Source organism: Ailuropoda melanoleuca, chromosome 9 (genome assembly GCF_002007445.2).
Source record: "Ailuropoda melanoleuca isolate Jingjing chromosome 9, ASM200744v2, whole genome shotgun sequence".
Taxonomy (NCBI): Eukaryota; Metazoa; Chordata; class Mammalia; order Carnivora; family Ursidae; genus Ailuropoda; species Ailuropoda melanoleuca.
This window is the reverse complement of record NC_048226.1, coordinates 522,031-540,082: the sequence shown is the minus strand read 5'-3', so window position 1 is coordinate 540,082 and position 18,052 is coordinate 522,031. Positions and strand designations below refer to the sequence as shown.

Below are 18,052 nucleotides of genomic sequence, written 5' to 3'. Positions count from 1 at the left end.
GATGCACTACCTATCAACAGCCCTGATGTTCACGGACCGGTTAACCGAACCGCAGCAGGAACGAGGGAGGGAGACGGGCGGCGGAGCACCAGGACAGCTAGTCTCCCGGCACCTCGTCAGGAACAAGGCTCCTTCCTGCCCTTCCAGTCCTTGCCTTCCATGTGGTTCAATTACTAGCTCAAGGAATAAATTTAAGGCTGAAAATTCTAGATCGCAGCACGTGCTGTACGCTGATCCCGAGGTGTCAAAACACGGCCGGGACTCCCGCCACACGGCTTCCTGCAATAAATACCGGGAAGGGCAGCAAAACCCAGGTTTACAAAAACGTTATCACCGGGCTCCTGGGGATTCAGTCGGTTAAGCGTCCGACTCTTGGTTTCGGCTCAGGTCCTGATCCCAGGGTCCTGAAATCGAGCCCTGCATAGGGCTCCATGCTCAGCTGGGAGTTTGCTTGGGATTCTCTCCCCTCTGCTTCCCTCTGCTCAACACCAGCTCACACACGCACACTCTCTCTAAAATAAATAAATATTCTACAAAATGTATTAGAACAAAATGTTTTTAAAAAGCTGAGATAACCGCCTATCGTGATGGATGTTAACTAGAATTACTGTGGTGATTGCTGCACAATAAAGACAAATACAGAATCACGTTGTACACATAAAACTAATGTTTTATGTCAATTGTACCTTGATTAAAGAAAGACTTTAACAGTGATGGTTACGTTGAACCAGAACAGTCTGTTCAGGGCCATCCTGACTACATCTTATTCCAGCTACTCTCGTTAGTACACGGCCCGCTCTGGAACCACACCAAGATCGCTACTGAATGAAAACATACTCACCACGACTTCATACATTTAACGTCCAGAAAAGATCACTGCCTTTAGTATCATCAGGCAAACCTGTCAATTCTCTTCTCATAACGGGACGGGAGAGGTTAAGGGCTACTTAAGAAAATCCTGGATTTCAGGCATTGTGACCACGTTGATGTAAACACATTAAAATAATTAGACAGCCAGAGGTCATGCAGATACAGGAGTGGTCTAGGGAAAGTAGACACACAGTCCTGTGGATCTCTACCTGCTTCGCCACGACTCGAGAGCAAACCGCCAAAGCTTCTGTGGCTCAGAGGCTGATGCTGACGCCACCCGCCTCCCTCCATGAAGGCCAAACAGAAAAACACCTACCTGAAAAATCACTGTCTAGATCTGAAAAGGTTTCATAACGCATCCACACAAGCACACTGCTCTTTGAAATTTAAAGAAAAAATTTATTGAAGATCTGAAAAACAATTCCTAAAAGGTTGACTTTTCCAGAAAACTGCAGCTACACAATGCATTGCGTCTATTATGTTAAAACGTGCATTAGACACAAATACAAAAACCATGAAACAAGCCACCATTCTTCAACAATCTGAGCAAAGATAAAATGCCTAAGGAACAACATGGATGGCCTGCAAAGGATGGGCTCTTTACTTCAAGCACCATAAAAGGAAAAAAAAAAAAAAAAAAAAGGAGCACAAACGGATGAGCGTGTTCAGTTATATACACTGAATTGAACCTTTGGCACTAGGAATCAGAGCATTTGTCATAGAGCATTAACACATATTATAAAAGTGCGTAGTGTCAAAGGAATAGAACCACCAGCATTCAAAGCAGCTTTGTCGACTAGGCAATAGAACAGTCTACAGGATGTCTCTCCGGTGTCCGTCACTGAATACACTGGTAGCAACTTTGAAATGAAAAAAAAAGAAAAGAAAAGAAAAAAGGAGCTGTAACCCCTTTTATTTTCTCTGTTTAAGTTCAAACAGAAAACAAACATCAACTCTGTTATACACTAACATTTTCAAAGTACATCATTTGTACAAGAGAAGGACTAAACAAAATGTGTTTACAGAGATCCAAACGGGGGGGGGCCGGCGCCCCGCCTCACACGGCCTTCCGATGGTACTCGGGGGGAGCCACTTCGTAATCGCTGGCACTGAACAAGCTCGCCGAATTCTTTGCCAGGTATCTAAAAACAAAATGTCAGTCATTACAGAGATGGAGAAGCCTGCCTTGAGCTGACTGAAGGCACAGGTGCTGCACAAACAGTCTCTCTGAAAATACACTAAAATAAAGGTGACCTCAAGGTAAAACCCTGTCACTACAATTCAGATACGCGGGGCCATACACGCCAGACGATGATGCAAAGAACGACGACGTCCAGAGCCCCCCTCATCTCAGGACGGTGAGCAACAGCTGTCTTCGGAATACCAGCTGGAGAGCTGGGGCTGATTTTAGCTAACAGATGTTGCATCCTAAAGGAACTTCTAGTGTTTTCTTTAGCTCCTTGAAACTCATTGTTTGAAATACAGACTCAGGAACTGACCAACACCATAAAAATCAGAGTCCTGAACCGAGCTCATGAAATAGTCCCGGCAGAGACGCCCTCTCCTCACCACAAGAGCAAGGACTGTCATGCCGCAGACATTCCCAGGCACGGGCTACCGCTTTGAGACTTTAAAACACATACTATCGCTCTAAGAAAATTCAAATACAGAAACAGATGAAGCAGAAAAGGACCACTTCAACCTTCCCTCCCGTAACGCTGCTGAGGAACTCATCCACCATTTGGTAGGATCCACACTTTTCTAGGTCTTTCCCAAAGAGTACAAATGCTTCTCCACAAATGAGGGGACTCACACCTACTTTTCCTGCAACTTGGCTGTTTACGGTTGCCACAACATGGAACGGTTTCCTCATCAGCTTGTTTAGAGCTACACCCTTTAACCGCGGCAGGGCCGCTGAGAATTCAGCACTCTACACATATACTTTACACCTTCGTGCGTTTGGAAACCTTTGTGCACTTCAACATTTCTCCGGTGTCAGCTCCCAGAGGAGTAACGGTCTGGCGTGAGGGAAGCACATTTGAACTTTCAACAGGCACTGCCGAAATGCCGTCCAAAAAGCTGCGGAAACCAGCACTGCCCTCTTCCCTAATTCTGCAGCCTGGTTAATCTCGGCCAGCACGACAGAGACCCTGACCGTGGGAACCCTGCACACGGTTTCGGTAGCCCACCCAGCTGCCGTCGCTGTGGGAGCCCACCCAGCTGGCTGTCACTGCTTTGCTCACCAGGATCAGAACTCTTCTTTCTGTGTTACTATTTTTAATCACAGAATTTTAGCTTTTTACATAGTCGATTATTTCCTCTATTATTTATTTAGAAAGAACTTTCTCACTCTAAAAAAAATGAAAACATGGAAACATTTTTTCCATCATTATCTTAATAGTTTCAATTTCAGATTTATACTTTTGATTCAACTATAATTTTGGTCTGGGACAGTATAAGTGTGGATCAGACTTTGTTTCCTTCCAAAAGACTAGCCAACTGTTCCTGTCAGATGCCTCTCCAGCATCTGTGGTGGTCAACACTCGTACTTACGCTGTTCCACGGACAATGTCTCTACTGTACACACGTTGCTCTCTTCTGTCTTATCTATGGTGCCAATACATCGGTGATTTTCAGTACACTGCAGTCATTCATGTTTTTAATTTGAAGCATACCCTTAAACTTACTTTAGGAAATCATGAAGATAATTTAGCAATAATGCAAGGCTCTTCTCATCCAAAGGAGTATAGGCCAACATCGCTCCAATTCGTACTGTGTGAACAAAATTATGTAGTCAAAGTTGTGTATGTGACAGCACTAGAAGCAGCTTTTATTATGTTGAGCAGCAAATGCAATCACTGATGCCTTTAAAATACGTGATTTTAGAAACTCTTCACACTTCTAAACAGATTTAACATTTCAGATAAAGTTCAAATTGAAATGGAATGTTCTATAATGCTATTTTCTGTTACCCCTTTATGTCAATTAGGAAAGACAAAAAATATTAAAAACTCAAACGACACGGGCACCTGAGTGGCTCAGTTGGTTAGACGTCTGCCTTCGGCTCAGGTCATGATCCCAAGGTCCTGGAATCAAGTCCCACATCGGGCTCCCTGCTCAGCGTGGAGTCTGCTTCTCTCCCTCTCTCTTCCCCCCTTTCTGCCCCTCCCCACTGCTCGTTCTCTCTCCAATAAAATCTTTAAAAAAAAAGATTAAAAAATAAAAAACCAAAGGATAAGAACTGTCTGTCGAACAGGACATTACCAAACAATCTCAGTAGATGCGGCGCCCCGTACACCTGCGACATGGGCGCGTCCGGGTGATCCGCGAGGATCTCGGCGTACTGCGGCCGCTCAAACTTGTACAGCAGCTGGGTGCCCAGCATCACATTGAAGTACTCCTTTATTCCCGCCACCACCTCATTAACAGCATACTCCCTGACACAGACAAAACATTTACTTTCAGAGCAGGTCACCGGAAAGAACTGAGAAACGGGGATTAATTCCACCAACAGAAGAGCAAGGGGCTTGAACCGAAGGTTCAACTAACGGCCGTGAACTTTTAATGATTAAGGAATTTAAACAGAAGAACAAGAAAAATCAATTCCAAAAATAAACCAGTGGTAAGCAAACTACAGCTCTCAGGCTAAGAACGGTTTTTAAAAAACATTCTCAAACAACTGTATTTTAAATGGATATATATGCGCTTACACATAATAGTTTCAATTTTACCTGAAATATTTACTATCTGGCCCTTTGAAGAAAAAGTCTGCCAGCCAAACTCCATGTCAAACCAATGAAATTCTATTTTGCTGGTTTCTGATGGTATTGTTTTTAAGAGTAAGTGGACATTTCAGAGGATTTATCTGGAAATAATACTTGAAAGAAAAATATCTTTGTGTATACTTCAAAGATTTATATATTCTTACTTATTATCTGTGTTTCCTCGAGATTTCTTGTAATTTGCGTAATCCTCTAGGATGGAATCCACATTCTTCTTGGCAGGAAGATAAAAGAGCTATGAAAACAAAAACATACTTGAATACCACAGTATTTTTTTTTTTTTAAGAAAAATGACACTGTAAAGCTTTAATGCAATAAAAGACCAACTAACAGTTAGGAAATGCGAAATGGCACTGTTCAGCATTTACAACATGCGGCCAAGAAACTAATAAAAATTTTATTTTAGTTTCAAGTATGTAGCCAAACGTGGCTATGGGCGGCCATACGGGACAGCACAGCTCTGAAGACCAGTCCTTGCTGGACACACATTCTGACCATTCACGATCTATGGAATGCACCACGCAGAAACGCAGACACGCTCCTCCCTGCCACGGACATTATTCACTATGTGGATCATGTGCCAGACCCCAATGGAAGCATTCGTGGAATCTCTTCACCCTCACACCAGTAGTGGGAGGTAGGGACCTACTACAACACAAAAAGGCTGAGTAACTTGTCCAAACTCAGTAACTGGTAAGGCCACGGTTTGAATCCAGCGTTTCAGCTCCAGAAACAAATCAAGACCAAACGAGGTCCACATATTGTCTAGGACCGAGGTCTCTGAAGTCTCTGACGCCGAAGCAGTCACCCTTCACGCCCCCCATTTCCTGCCCGTGCCATCTGTTCTAAGAGCTTGGTTCATCATCTGATAAAGTTCCTCATTCTGGATTTCGTGGCTGCATCCTTGCAACGTCACACCCGTACCTCATACTGCCCCTCCTTCACCTAATCAGACTTGGAGCTGGAAGAGATTCGGGTCCTTCAGGAGGCCAGGAACACCTTGCAGGAAGTACTGTGTGCTCCCTGTTAACTCCACTAGCACCAATACTACGTGAGAGTACCCATCCTCAATGACAGTAGGACAGGAAACACAGGCTTCTTTGCCTTTATCAATTTTCAGAAGGATCTGCTCTCCTAGCAACCTCCCAAATGGAGTTCTCTCCACCTTTTCTCACTATAAACTCATGGGACTTTTATATATGTACTTTGTTTTAGTCCTCTTCAAGTCACACTTTCTGCCGATCACAATGTCCGGTCTCTGAATTAAAATAACAGTCACACCCCTTCAATATTCAAGTCTATACAATTTTTTCCTTAAATTTTTTTCACACTATCAAGAACATCTATAGACGACAATCTGTGTCGCTTTCAAGGTACCTGTTTTTGTCGAGTAATTAAGTCCCAATCATCGACAAGCCATGGTTTTAGCTCTTCAGGGATCTTCACTTTCACTTCAACTCTGTTCATGAATGTTTCCTCCTGGACAGAAAAAGGGAATGGCATTAAAAACCTACCTTTTCTCACTAAACAACAACTAAAATTCAGAGCTTTTCTCAATCTTTAGAGGCCCCAGATATCAACTAATTCTTTAAAGTACTCAGATGGGCTGCCAGAGTTGGCATTCAAAAATTCATAAATGAAAAACCCCTACAGCTAAGCTGCTGGGAGAAAAGAACCTTCCAAATTCACGCCTTTGAAAATTAGAAAGAAGACATTTTATCACTTACAGAAATTCTCCTATGCACACACATATGCAGAACGGATAAAGCTTTTGTGGTATTTTTATGGGTCTGTTAAGTCATCATGGGACACACTAACCCATTTAATGTGAAGCAGTAAGTCTATACAGTCGAACAGCAGTGAAATATTTGGTTTTGTACATCAACAGAGCTTGCAAACAAGAATCTGATGATGAGCTGGGAAGGACATACAGAGCAGGGACATATTCAGAGCTACAAGTGAAATGAAGAAAGACGTATTTTTTAAAAAAACTATTCAAAAATAGGAATATTTTCATTTTGGTAGCTAACCAAGTGAATGTCTTCGAGACTCGAGTTCCGGCTGCTTGCACAAACTACGAACACTAACAGGCGATCCGTGAAGCCGAGGAAATACTCACGCTCTCCACGGTGGGATCCACGCGGGCCCTCTTCTTGCGAGGAGGTGGAGGAGTCTCACTGGTGCTGCCACCGTCCCCATTTCCAGGTGCTGCAGATTCAGAAGGAGGGAGATTTCCAGCTCAAGTAGGAGACACGCGTGAGGAAAACAGTCTCACGGTACCCCCGCTGTTTTCATTTTCCCATCACACAGGAGTGACTCAAATCCACCGTAAGGAATCGTAATCCAAGCAAAAATATAACTTATAAATAGTTCTACCAAACATTCAGCATAAGGCAACATTAAGGAGTATCGTCTTCTCAATCCTTACGACTCAACATGACAGGTGTCCCCACGGTACAAACAGCACCAAAGCTGGGGCCCTACTACCCGGGTACCACCCCACCACGTACCAGACCCTGCAGAATGGCTCTGTGACTCATCTTTGACACAGCCGATGAACCTAACTAAGCTTACTCTAAAATTTTTGTAAATTTTAACATTTAACACTAATTTCAAAATATAAATGCTATAAAGATAAAATAATTTTAACAAAGTTAATATTCTTACTTTTCTGTTTGTTCTTTTTGGTTTTCCTAAAAGGAGAAGGGAAGAAAAGAGAAAGAAAAATAAGTGATTACTGCTAATAAAAGTTCCCTTTTACCAGGCTTAAGTTCAGAGAGAAATACTGCCTTGGATGGTAAGACCAGGCTGTGAATATAGTCTCCAGCTCAGATAACAATTTTCATTGAGAGCTGGACTAAATTCACACCTCCCTCCATACAATACAAAAATAAGCCAAAAACACATTGGGAGATTTCCAGGATATTATTAATTTACAAGTTTACAGCATATGTTAAATAGTTTATAAAAATATTATGTCATTAGTTCTAGCAAAACAAAGTTCCAAAGGTTAAAGCATCCCCCACTGGTTCAATACCGGGGAACTCCGATGGGACATGTGTATGTTCTGCCCTCACCAGCCACCGTCTCTCTGTACTTCTCTCAACTGGACAGTCCCTCCTTTTTCTACACCTAATACTCTTTTCTTCCCCTACACAGAACAAAGCTAATGTCTCCTCCCTCTTGGTCATCATCTCTAATTGCAACTTAACTCCCGTCTATTTACAAACTCGCAAACAGTAAATTATTTTTAATTCCATACACAACTATTTATAGAATACAAGGAAATCATGTGCAAAGCCCACGATTATGGGCTACATCTGGTGGGACCAAACCAGAACACCAGAGTAGGCTGACTCTTTACTGCTTTAAAAAAACATTCATAAATGTTATTATACTGATCTACTTTAGAGCATGGGGTTCATTTTACAACTCAAATTAACTTATGTTTGGGGATAAGTACAAAAATCTGGCTACCTGAAAGTACAGGTTTTTTCCAGCTTCTCCAAGTTTAACTTCTGGAACACAAGTACTTGTTGGACAGTGTTTCTGGGTCAGATTAAACCATGAGCTTTTACTTATCGTGTCAAGGAACAGGTGGAGACCAAGAGAAACCTAGAGCCCTCACACACATTCCATACCCACTCATTCTATACCACAAAATGAAAGAAAAAACACTGACAACTGACCCTAACTCCAAAATCTATAAACTATACTTTGATGAATCACGCAGTAAAGACTCACGGACATTCTTGCTTCAACCTTCTTGCTTATATTAATTAAACAAGAAAGCTAGTTTCTCAAACTATGCAACAGATTTCCTACAATAAATTGCTGGTGTTGTCTGCATTCCTTTCTCTAAGCCCTGTGACTAAGTATTATATAGTCAGAATATTAGCTGTTAGATTCAATTTAAAGAATAACTGAAGTCCTAAGTCATTCTTAAGCCATTCCAGGGATGCTTGGGTGGCTCAGTGGGTTAAGCGTCTGCCTTTGGCTCAGGTCATGATCCCAGGGTCCTGGGATCGAGCCCCACGTGGGGCTCCTTGCTCAGCGGGGAGTCTGCTTCTCCCTCTCCCTCTGCCTTTCCTCCCTGCACGTATTCACTACTAGGTTAGAAAGATTAGCACCCAGGGGCGCCTGGGTGGCACAGCGGTTAAGCGTCTGCCTTCGGCTCAGGGCATGATCCCGGCGTTATGGGATCGACCCACATCAGGCTCCTCTGCTGTGAGCCTGCTTCTTCCTCTCCCACTCCCCCTGCTTGTGTTCCCTCTCTCGCTGGCTGTCTCTATCTCTGTCAAATAAATAAAAAATAAAAAATAAAAAAAAAAAAAAGAAAGATTAGCACCCAAACTTAAAGACCAAGATGTCAACAAAACGAAGGTAAACCTGGTTTTATTTTCTAACCAGATGCATTTGTGTTTATGCATATTCAGAGAAAGAACAATTACTAAATCCTGAAGATCGAGTAGGATAAAACCGAGCATTAAAAATTATATCCAAACCTCAATTCAAAATGAAAGAAATGGGGAAAAAATATTGCTTGGTTTAATTACTATTTTTACTTTAAAATATACCTGCTACTCTACCAGGGCAAAGCAGTACTTAAAATTACTTGATGTTTTTTCTAACCACTCAGATTATGATCTCCACAAAATGTCATCTTTCGCACTAATAAAGGCTCTTGAAGAAAAAGGAGGTTCCATGTTTTAGGGCAGAAATGTACCAGGTGAGCCTAGAACAGATCTTATCCTACTTAATGATAAGACAACCAAAAAAGACCCAGTATCCCTCAAAAGACCCAGGAGCCAATAAATTTGAAGAGGCCCCTGCTCTCCAGGAAGGGAAAACTGAGTTTCAAAGCTTTACTTCATATACTTACTGAGCCGTTATTTTTATAGTTCAAACTATACAACCCTTTGTACTCAAATACAAATAATTTTCAAGCCGCCTACTACTACACAGACTGATTTTCTACACCGTCTTTTAACACGAGAAAGGATTAGCATTAAATCAAAGATATTTTGATAAAAACCCATCACACTCTCCCATGAGAAAGCTGCTTTTGAGACTCACTTGCTGTTAAAATCCTAATGACTACTGCTACGTGGCAGTTTTCCAAAGAATAACATCGCTTGTTACTGCTTGTTCACGAAAGCTACAGGCGGCCCTCGGTGGCACACCCGTTCCTTGGCTATCAATTGTCACCTTCACAAGGTGACCCTTTAAAATGCCTAGTTACCTTCATGACTGACATCTCGTGTTTAGGCAGTCAAGCCAGACCACTAACTCTGAAGTAACAGGATGTAATTCTGAGGAAAAACATACAAACTCTCTTCAATAAATCTACTCTAGAGTACTGTTACTCTTGATCCTTTGACAAGAACATGACCACTCATTAAACTACCTCTTTTTAGATTTTTTTTTTAATTTTAAAGATTTTATTTATTTGAGAGTGAGAGAGCACAAGCAGGGGCAGAGGGAGAGGGAGAAGCAGGCTCCCCGCTGAGCAGGGAGCCCGACGTGGGGCTTGATCACAGGACCCCGGGATCATGACCTGAGCCGAAGGCAGACATGTTACCGACTGAGCCCCCCAGGTGCCCCCTAAACTACCTGTTTTTAAATGAACAGAATCAAGTCACAAAAAATAAAATGATCTTTTAATAAAAGTTTTTGATTTGCCATGTGTGCATGGACTTCCACACATACATTTTATTACCAAGATGTTCCAAATCTTAAGAGTTAAGGACAAGAAATGTGCCCCCCCCATGGGTGGGTAATTTGAAACTTTAACATCTTACACGTTCTTACCATGGGTTTCTAGAGAAAAAGTGAATATTTATTTTTAGTACTACTTAAAAAGCAAATCTTCCCAAAAAATATCTTAAGACTCGTGTTCTACTGGTAATATTCTACTTGTAAAAGAAAAATACATGCACACACAAACACACCTTACAAAGTTAAGGGTTGTGGATGTACTCAATGCCACTGAATTACACACACTTTCAAAAACGAGTTAAACGGTGAATTTCATGTTATGTCTTTTTCACCATAATAAAAAGGGGGGGCGGGGTGGTAAGAAAACCTAAGGGAAATTAAGGAATTCAGATGTAATTACTATGTATTTTCAACAACCCCAATACTTGAGAAGGGGAGTCTCATTGGCATTTTCAAGTTAAAACGTCCCAGTCTCCATTTTCAATAAATGCTAACACATGATAGTGAGTACTGAGTTTGAATTTCACTTATAAAACAATACGCAAAATTAAAACAAAGACAGAGCTTCTTACACTTCAACATTTTTCTGTTGCAGACCGGATGTCTTCTTTCCTGGGGCAGCCCCTCTCATCTTCCCCTCTGCATACTGCTCCCTTCAAAAGTAATTTCAATGGTTGTCATTAAATGAGCACTTATGTGGAAAAAATAAATTGTGCCAGCTTGATTCCACTTGAAATTCATCTTCAAAGTGAGTCCCACCCCCCCCCCAAGTATGACTCCCACAGGGCCCAGGAGGTAAGAAGATCACAATGAGTTTGCAATACAGGAATTTCCAACAACATCCTGCGGTTTTCTGTCAAACTCTATGGACAGACTCAAGAAATGACCACTATTTACTTCCTTCATCTAGGAACAGCTTCTCGGATTGCTTGAAGTTGAAAGCCCCAACACAGCAGCTGACGGGTACCAAGAATCATTTTGTAGGCAGGCAGCCAACGTGATTTCTACTGTTCACTCCATTTCCCAAAATTACCTTATAGACATTTCTCCTCATACTCATGCTGCAAAACAAACTTACTGATTGGCTTTTTGGAGTTCTCGCTGTTTCTGCAGATTGGTATCCACGTACTTGAGTACTCTGCTTTCTGGAACCCATTCATCCCAACTGAAAAAGACAAAAGCTAAATTATCATTCAAAATTATTTTTACCACTATTCAGACTTTGTCCACCAATTACTTTTTAGAGATCCAAGAGGCAAGACTTTGGATTTCTCTGGCAAAATTTAATTTACTCGGACTACAGATCCATTCTCAACTACAATGAAAATCTGTTTTGTAAAGGAAGTAAACATTTCAAATCCTCAAAAGCAGCATTCCAAATCTCAACTGCCAGATTACAAAAACAGATTATTCAAATCCTTTCTTCAAATGACTTAAGAGCACCGCACGTAATAGGAGAGTCCCTAAGCAACTACCCTTACGTAATGAAGAGACCTTGAAGAATTTTAATTTCCAAAAAAATGAAGGAGTCCATACAAAGCTAATCATACGTAACATAACAGCAAGGTTACAGAACTCGCTGTGTGTTATTTTCATCACTGTAAAATGGGTGTAACTGTACCTACCTTTATAAAATTGTTGTAAAAATTAAATAATACATGTAAAATAGTCAGGAGTCCGACACACAAAACACACTCAAGGGAGGTCAGGAATAGGATTAGGTCTGCCACACTCAACACCATCCAGACCAACTCAGCTCAGACTGCAGATCAAACCATTATCAGACGGCACACGAGACTAGTCGTCCTCAACCTTCACTCGCTCATGAATGAATCACCAACTTCCAAGACATAACCAGAGAGATGGCTTTTTAAACATCAAAAGGTAGAACCAACCAGTCTTTAAAAATATCTAGCCGCTTAAGCACTCTGGCACTTAGAAAAGCTCCTTCAAGGTTTCTGATGTGGTTTTTCTCCAAAGGGGAAAACAAAAACAAGGTATTTCTTAGGGAATGCTGAACTACCCATGCGAAGTGGTTCTTTTCTCCTGCCGAGGGAGCTCCTTTAGTGACACAATTCGATGTATCCTCAAAGCAAAATCTTTCATTTAATGATTTCCCACCTCCGACCTCTTACATAAGATAGCCAAAAGGAGAATAGATAATTAAAAAGCAATCCTCAACATGATTTCCTAGAGAAAACTTTAAAACATGCATTTACCTAGAGGTCAGGAGGGGGTGGTGTACTGAGGGAGCTCCTTCAGGAACAGGAAAAAGGGCTACAATATCCTCACGTGTCTTCAAAGTTTTTTCAGAGCGCCTGGGCCTCACAGCACTTCTGATACAGACAGCATAGTACAAAGTAATCTCAGTAACTAGGTGCAGAATTTAGCTGAAGCTTTAAGATTTATTTACAAATGGAATATTTAAATGTCTGTGTCAACAAGTTCCAATAAGGTTTTTAAAAATCTAGAAATATACTATCTATTGTGCTTCTGAAAATATTTATATATTTACTAAATTAAAATATTACTATTTTATATATTTACAAAACTCCAATTTGGAGATTGGGCTTTTGCTGTATGACTTTCTAAAAGTAAGATATCTTACAAACCATTTTCAAAATGAGAATCTTACTTTTTATTTACACACCTACTTGTATCTGTTTCCATTCTCTCTAAATTAAGGGGAGCTGTCAAATTTTTATTTACCACAAAGTTCCACTTTAGATCCCTGCAAATCCCTTCCCACTCTGATATAAAACACATCTAAATAAGCACTTCAATCTAAAAACCAAATCAAGGGGTGCCTGGCTGGCTCAGTCACTAGGGCATACGACTCCAGATCTCCCAGTCGCGAGTTCAAGCCTCACACTGGACATAGTAGTTACTTAAAAAAATTTTTTAAATTAAAAATTTAAATAACAAAAACCAAATCAATTCCAGAGTTTCCTTTATGTGTCAGAAGCTGAAAACCCTTGCTGAACCACGGGAAGATGAAATATCTTTTGCTCTGAGGAACATCACTACTGGGGTAGTAACTGAAGGCCAGACGTTCAGAAATTTTCATAGGTCACAAACGAAAGTTCAGAATTTTCTAAAGGTAGCTTGTCACTAATTCCCACAATCACAGTGATCTGTGGCATTAATTACAAAGTACTAAATATAAACATAACACTTGCTGGGCAGTTGCTTAACTCTTCCCCATTTGAAAGTGGGTTTATTTAAAGGCTTCGACTAAGTACTTACTAAGATCAAACTTTCCAAAATTATGTATATTGATCTACATTCCAAATCATCTATAAAAAGTACATCTTTGTTCATTAATAAACTCAATACATCTAAAAGATATTAAAGATCTCCATTGTTTAGTGCCATTTTTAAATTTTTTCCAAGAAATCAGTATATAAAATCAACAGGAAACAAATCTATGCAGCCGATCATTTACTTCTATTACTGAACTCTAACAAAGGAAAAAACATTACTTTGAAGCCATAAAACCAGGAAATACAAGCATTTGGCACTTTCACAATTTCTTATAAGCTACAAGTACCACTCAAAACCCAGGTCTTTAAGCTGTACACATCTACCCTAATTTTACACAAATACTGTACGTAAAAGAGTTAAGCACAAAACCTGTGTGTTCACAGCTATTAAGATGAAATCCTAAAACAATTATTTATAAGTGTAAATGTGGAGGGGGGCAAACCTATGCCATGAATTTGCTGTTTTTCTGAGTTCCTGGATGGACTTACATATGATATGCACAATGAGATATTCTATTACCTGCAGAGAATGGGGATTCTTATTGAACTGCAACGCTCTCAGCTTTACCCAATACTGACAGAATATCTGCATGTGTAATAAATCTAATACAAGACTGAAATACAGTTTAAACATTTCCTCAATAGGAAAATAATCTACAATATACACCAGGAGCCACACAATGAACTTTCCTGGATATCAGAAATAATTTAGATATTAGAAATCACATTCAAAATTATAATTTACTTTTACAAGACAAAGGATAGTTTTTTCCATTGTTTTCCCAATTTCTCAATATTTAAAATCCTATCTGTCATTATTAGAAATAGTTTAACTTCTAAGGAGGAAAAAAAAAATCACAAGGAATGTGCTTGTACACATTTTAGATTTCCACCTTTCTACAACTATAGTAATGGAAGAAAAGTGAAGGGTCTGGTATTTCTTCGTAGCTAAAAGCATTTTGTGAAAAATTTTTATAAGAAATAAAACTGGGCTAGGTCACCTAAACAAGACCAAAGTCACAGGACCGTGAGAGTCAAAGAATACCTCCTTCCACAGCACTGGAGTGCTCATCAAATCAAATGGCTTGTTCGGGGGGGGGGNGGGGGGGGGGGGGGGGGGGGGGGGACCAGGAACCAGAGCACAGCTCAGGTGACACAAAGCCTTAAAAGTTGTTAGAAAACAACCCTGGAAGAACTACTTTCTGGCAATCTCTGAAAGACAAAACACCACTAATAAAAGTAATTTAAAACCTCTCATAGTAAAAATTATAGGCTCCTCAATGTCAAGCACCAAAAATGAGTTAAATTATTAGATGTGATATTTGTGGATCCCAAGGAGAAAGAGTCATCACTGAAAAAGAGAGCTCCACTGGCTAGATATTCTAGAGTATGTTCAATCTATGACCACTGTCCACTCCTGGTTAACAGATCAACACACCACTCCTTTAAAAAAAAAAAAAAAGTCTAACTCTTCAAGGTGAAAAATTAGGTTCTGTAATTAAATTTTTGCATCTGTATTAAACCATATTCTAAAAAGTGAACACATGAAATCACTCCCTGCCAACACGTAGGTTACCAAAATTCAGAACGTAAGTTGGTCATTACTTCATAATCAAACAACCTCATCCTTTTTCCTTTTTTTTTTTTAAGATTTTATTTATTTATTCGACAGAGATAAAGACAGCCAGCGAGAGAGGGAACACAAGCAGGGGGAGAGGGAGAGGAAGAAGCAGGCTCATAGCGGAGGAGCCTGATGTGGGGCTCGATCCCATAACGCCGGGATCACGCCCTGAGCCGAAGGCAGACGCTTAACCGCTGTGCCACCCAGGCACCCCCTTTATCCTTTTTTTTTAGGCAGAAAAATCCAACTAGCTCTGAGTGTAACAGTTTGCAATAACACATATAGTTAACTGAGTTTGTGCTAAGGCAAAAAACCTCAAGCTGTCCTAAAATGTACCAAAACCAGGGAAAAAAGTAGCTGCTTGACTAACAATCATTAGACATTATACTAGAGCACAGAGAAATAATACAAAAAAATTTAAAATAAAATGGTTGTGCACCCTAGTTTCTGTAACTTTCTTCATACTACAAATACACAGATTACATTAAAACCGTACAGGAATCAAGAGGCACGAGGTTGTGACACACATGACACAAGCTACCTTGTTAGAAATAAAACATTGCTTTTAAAGATCTAATACTAATACTCACTTTTTATTCCAACCACTGTAATGTATAAAGTATTTCACTTGTTTGTCCTTTATGGCAACCTTTACACACTGAAATAAAAAAGAAAAAATTCACTCAGAAATAGGTTTTGAAAACGAAGACGACCACTTGTACGCTTTTCAGGTACGCAATCTTTCGGACACACCATTCAAACTCCGGTCACCACAAGGAGCGCGACACACTGCAAGAACAGCATTCGAGCTTCTCGTGCACATACTTCAACGGTCGTCAAACTGCCTCACAGTCACCATTTGCTGGAGCCAGTCCAGCAAAGCAGAAAACCCGCACGAGGCCACCCTGACCCTTCATCAGTGGGCTCAATCAGCTCTCCGAGAACAGCTAATGAAAGCATGTTTGTTCACACTTTCTCAAAATCCACCAGTCAGAAGTATTATGTATTTCAAACACAAATTCAGCTGAAGAAAATTATTTATACCATGTTATTAAAAAGTGTCATTAACTTATGGAAGGCGATAAGCTGTTCTGCTGCAGAGTGTTAGCAACTAGCTAAGTGACAGCTGGAAAACATTTTATGTTCTCCTTAAGAGCGGCCAAACAGAATGTATGATTAGAAGAAGTTATTAACTATGACAGTGGTCACCATCTGTTCGAGATGAAAGTCTCTTGGCAAACCAAGAGATAGTTTAAGATAGTTTAAGCTATTCCAACAGCTATTTAAAAATTGTTCACCGAGTTTCTGCTCCCAGAGGGAAAGAAACCTGCCAGGTTAGTGGAGCTGACACAACACAACACAAATAACATTCAGGGTTATAAATGGTCAACAAAACTCACAGAACTCACAACTTACGAACTGTGTTAGTATGACATCACCGAGAGAGGTACATACACATAAAGTTGACATCACCAAGAGAGAGGTACATACACATAAAGTTACCAGATTCTCCATGAATCCAAATTCAGCCATTTCAGAACTTTAAAAATATATCTAATCTATGTATTTAAAACAACTGAAAGTAGTGAAAATGGTTATTATTTGGTCACAAGGGCACTTCGAGATTGTTAAGACCATTTTCACACATATAAATACCAAGAATGCTGTAGAAATTGTATTTAACTAAATGCCGTATTTTTATATACCATTTTTAAAAATTACAAACGTTAAAAACAGTCACACCTTACATATCTGCGCTTAAAGTTACCAGAAACAAAATACTAAAAACACTTTTAACTAAGGAATGCATCAACACATTTACCTCTGGCTAAACGTAAAACCAGTTTTGACAGTGGGAGCATACCATGGACACAGACGAAAGGAAGCCCCTAGGATTCAAACTCTGACAGACAAACCAACAAATAAGTTAAACGTCCTCACGTTTTTAACGCTCACTTTGATCTTTAATGTGGTCAAGTTAGCTCAGGGTTTACTCAGCATACTACATTCACACCCGAAACGGACTTGAGCAGTATTTTCTCACAAGTCACTAACTACACAATGCACTTGCTCCCACAACCAACCAGTCTTTTACCTTTCCCTTCAAATGCTCCTTCCAGCTGCTGGGCCTTCAGCAGGTCGTTACGGGAATGACAGGGTGGCAATGCGGTATCTGACCCACTGGGCGAGTAAGGCAGGATGATGGACTCTATGGACTAACGATCTGTGACAAAGGCAACTAACTCTCTTCCTACCAACCACGGAAATCTGATGCTCTCGGGTCATCTAATCAGTCATTTCAGTTAACTTCTCAAAGGAAAACAGGTTTCATACCTTTGCTTCATAAAGAAGAGGCCCATGAAAGCACAGCACTCGCTCACCTGTAAAAATAAATGAAATACCGAGTTAATTGTAATTTCTCTTCGTATCTAAGGGTCACACGTGAGAGCCATCACATCTGTACTCGCATGTTTTCCTCGCAAAACCGGGAAAAGTATGGCCATATACAGATTAACACTTCAGATCAAACTTCAACTGAACCTGACAACAAAAGCACCTTAGTATGCGATGCAAACAGCAAAAAACAACTGATTAGAATGTCAATCTATTTAGATCATCAAATCATCTATCACCTGCTAAGCTGATAAAATTCTGTATTATCTACCTTTTGACAGGATTTAGTTTTTCAATGTGTATCCAAGAATACAATTTTTAAAATATTTCCGTATTTCTTAAAAATGTATTTATTTGACAGAACTCACATGCATGCGCCACTAGGGGGAGGGGCAAAGAATCTT

At 40.2% G+C, this 18,052-nt stretch overlaps 1 protein-coding gene across 1 annotated transcript; it reads right to left on the bottom strand.

Annotated features, from left to right (window-relative positions):
• Positions 1-1,621: 1,621 nt before the first annotated feature.
• On the bottom strand, positions 1,622-17,740 carry MORF4L1 (mortality factor 4 like 1). The gene is made up of 11 exons (XM_034667779.1): positions 17,589-17,740; positions 15,845-15,912; positions 11,449-11,535; positions 10,943-11,023; positions 7,320-7,345; positions 6,772-6,860; positions 6,030-6,131; positions 4,799-4,887; positions 4,135-4,307; positions 3,558-3,642; positions 1,622-2,012 (listed from the first exon to the last, which is right to left on the bottom strand). The coding sequence occupies exons 4-11, from the start codon at positions 10,999-11,001 to the stop codon at positions 1,928-1,930; spliced, it is 708 nt and encodes a 235-aa protein (XP_034523670.1). The 5' UTR covers positions 11,002-11,023; positions 11,449-11,535; positions 15,845-15,912; positions 17,589-17,740; the 3' UTR covers positions 1,622-1,927.
• Between the last annotated feature and the right edge of the window lie 312 nt (positions 17,741-18,052).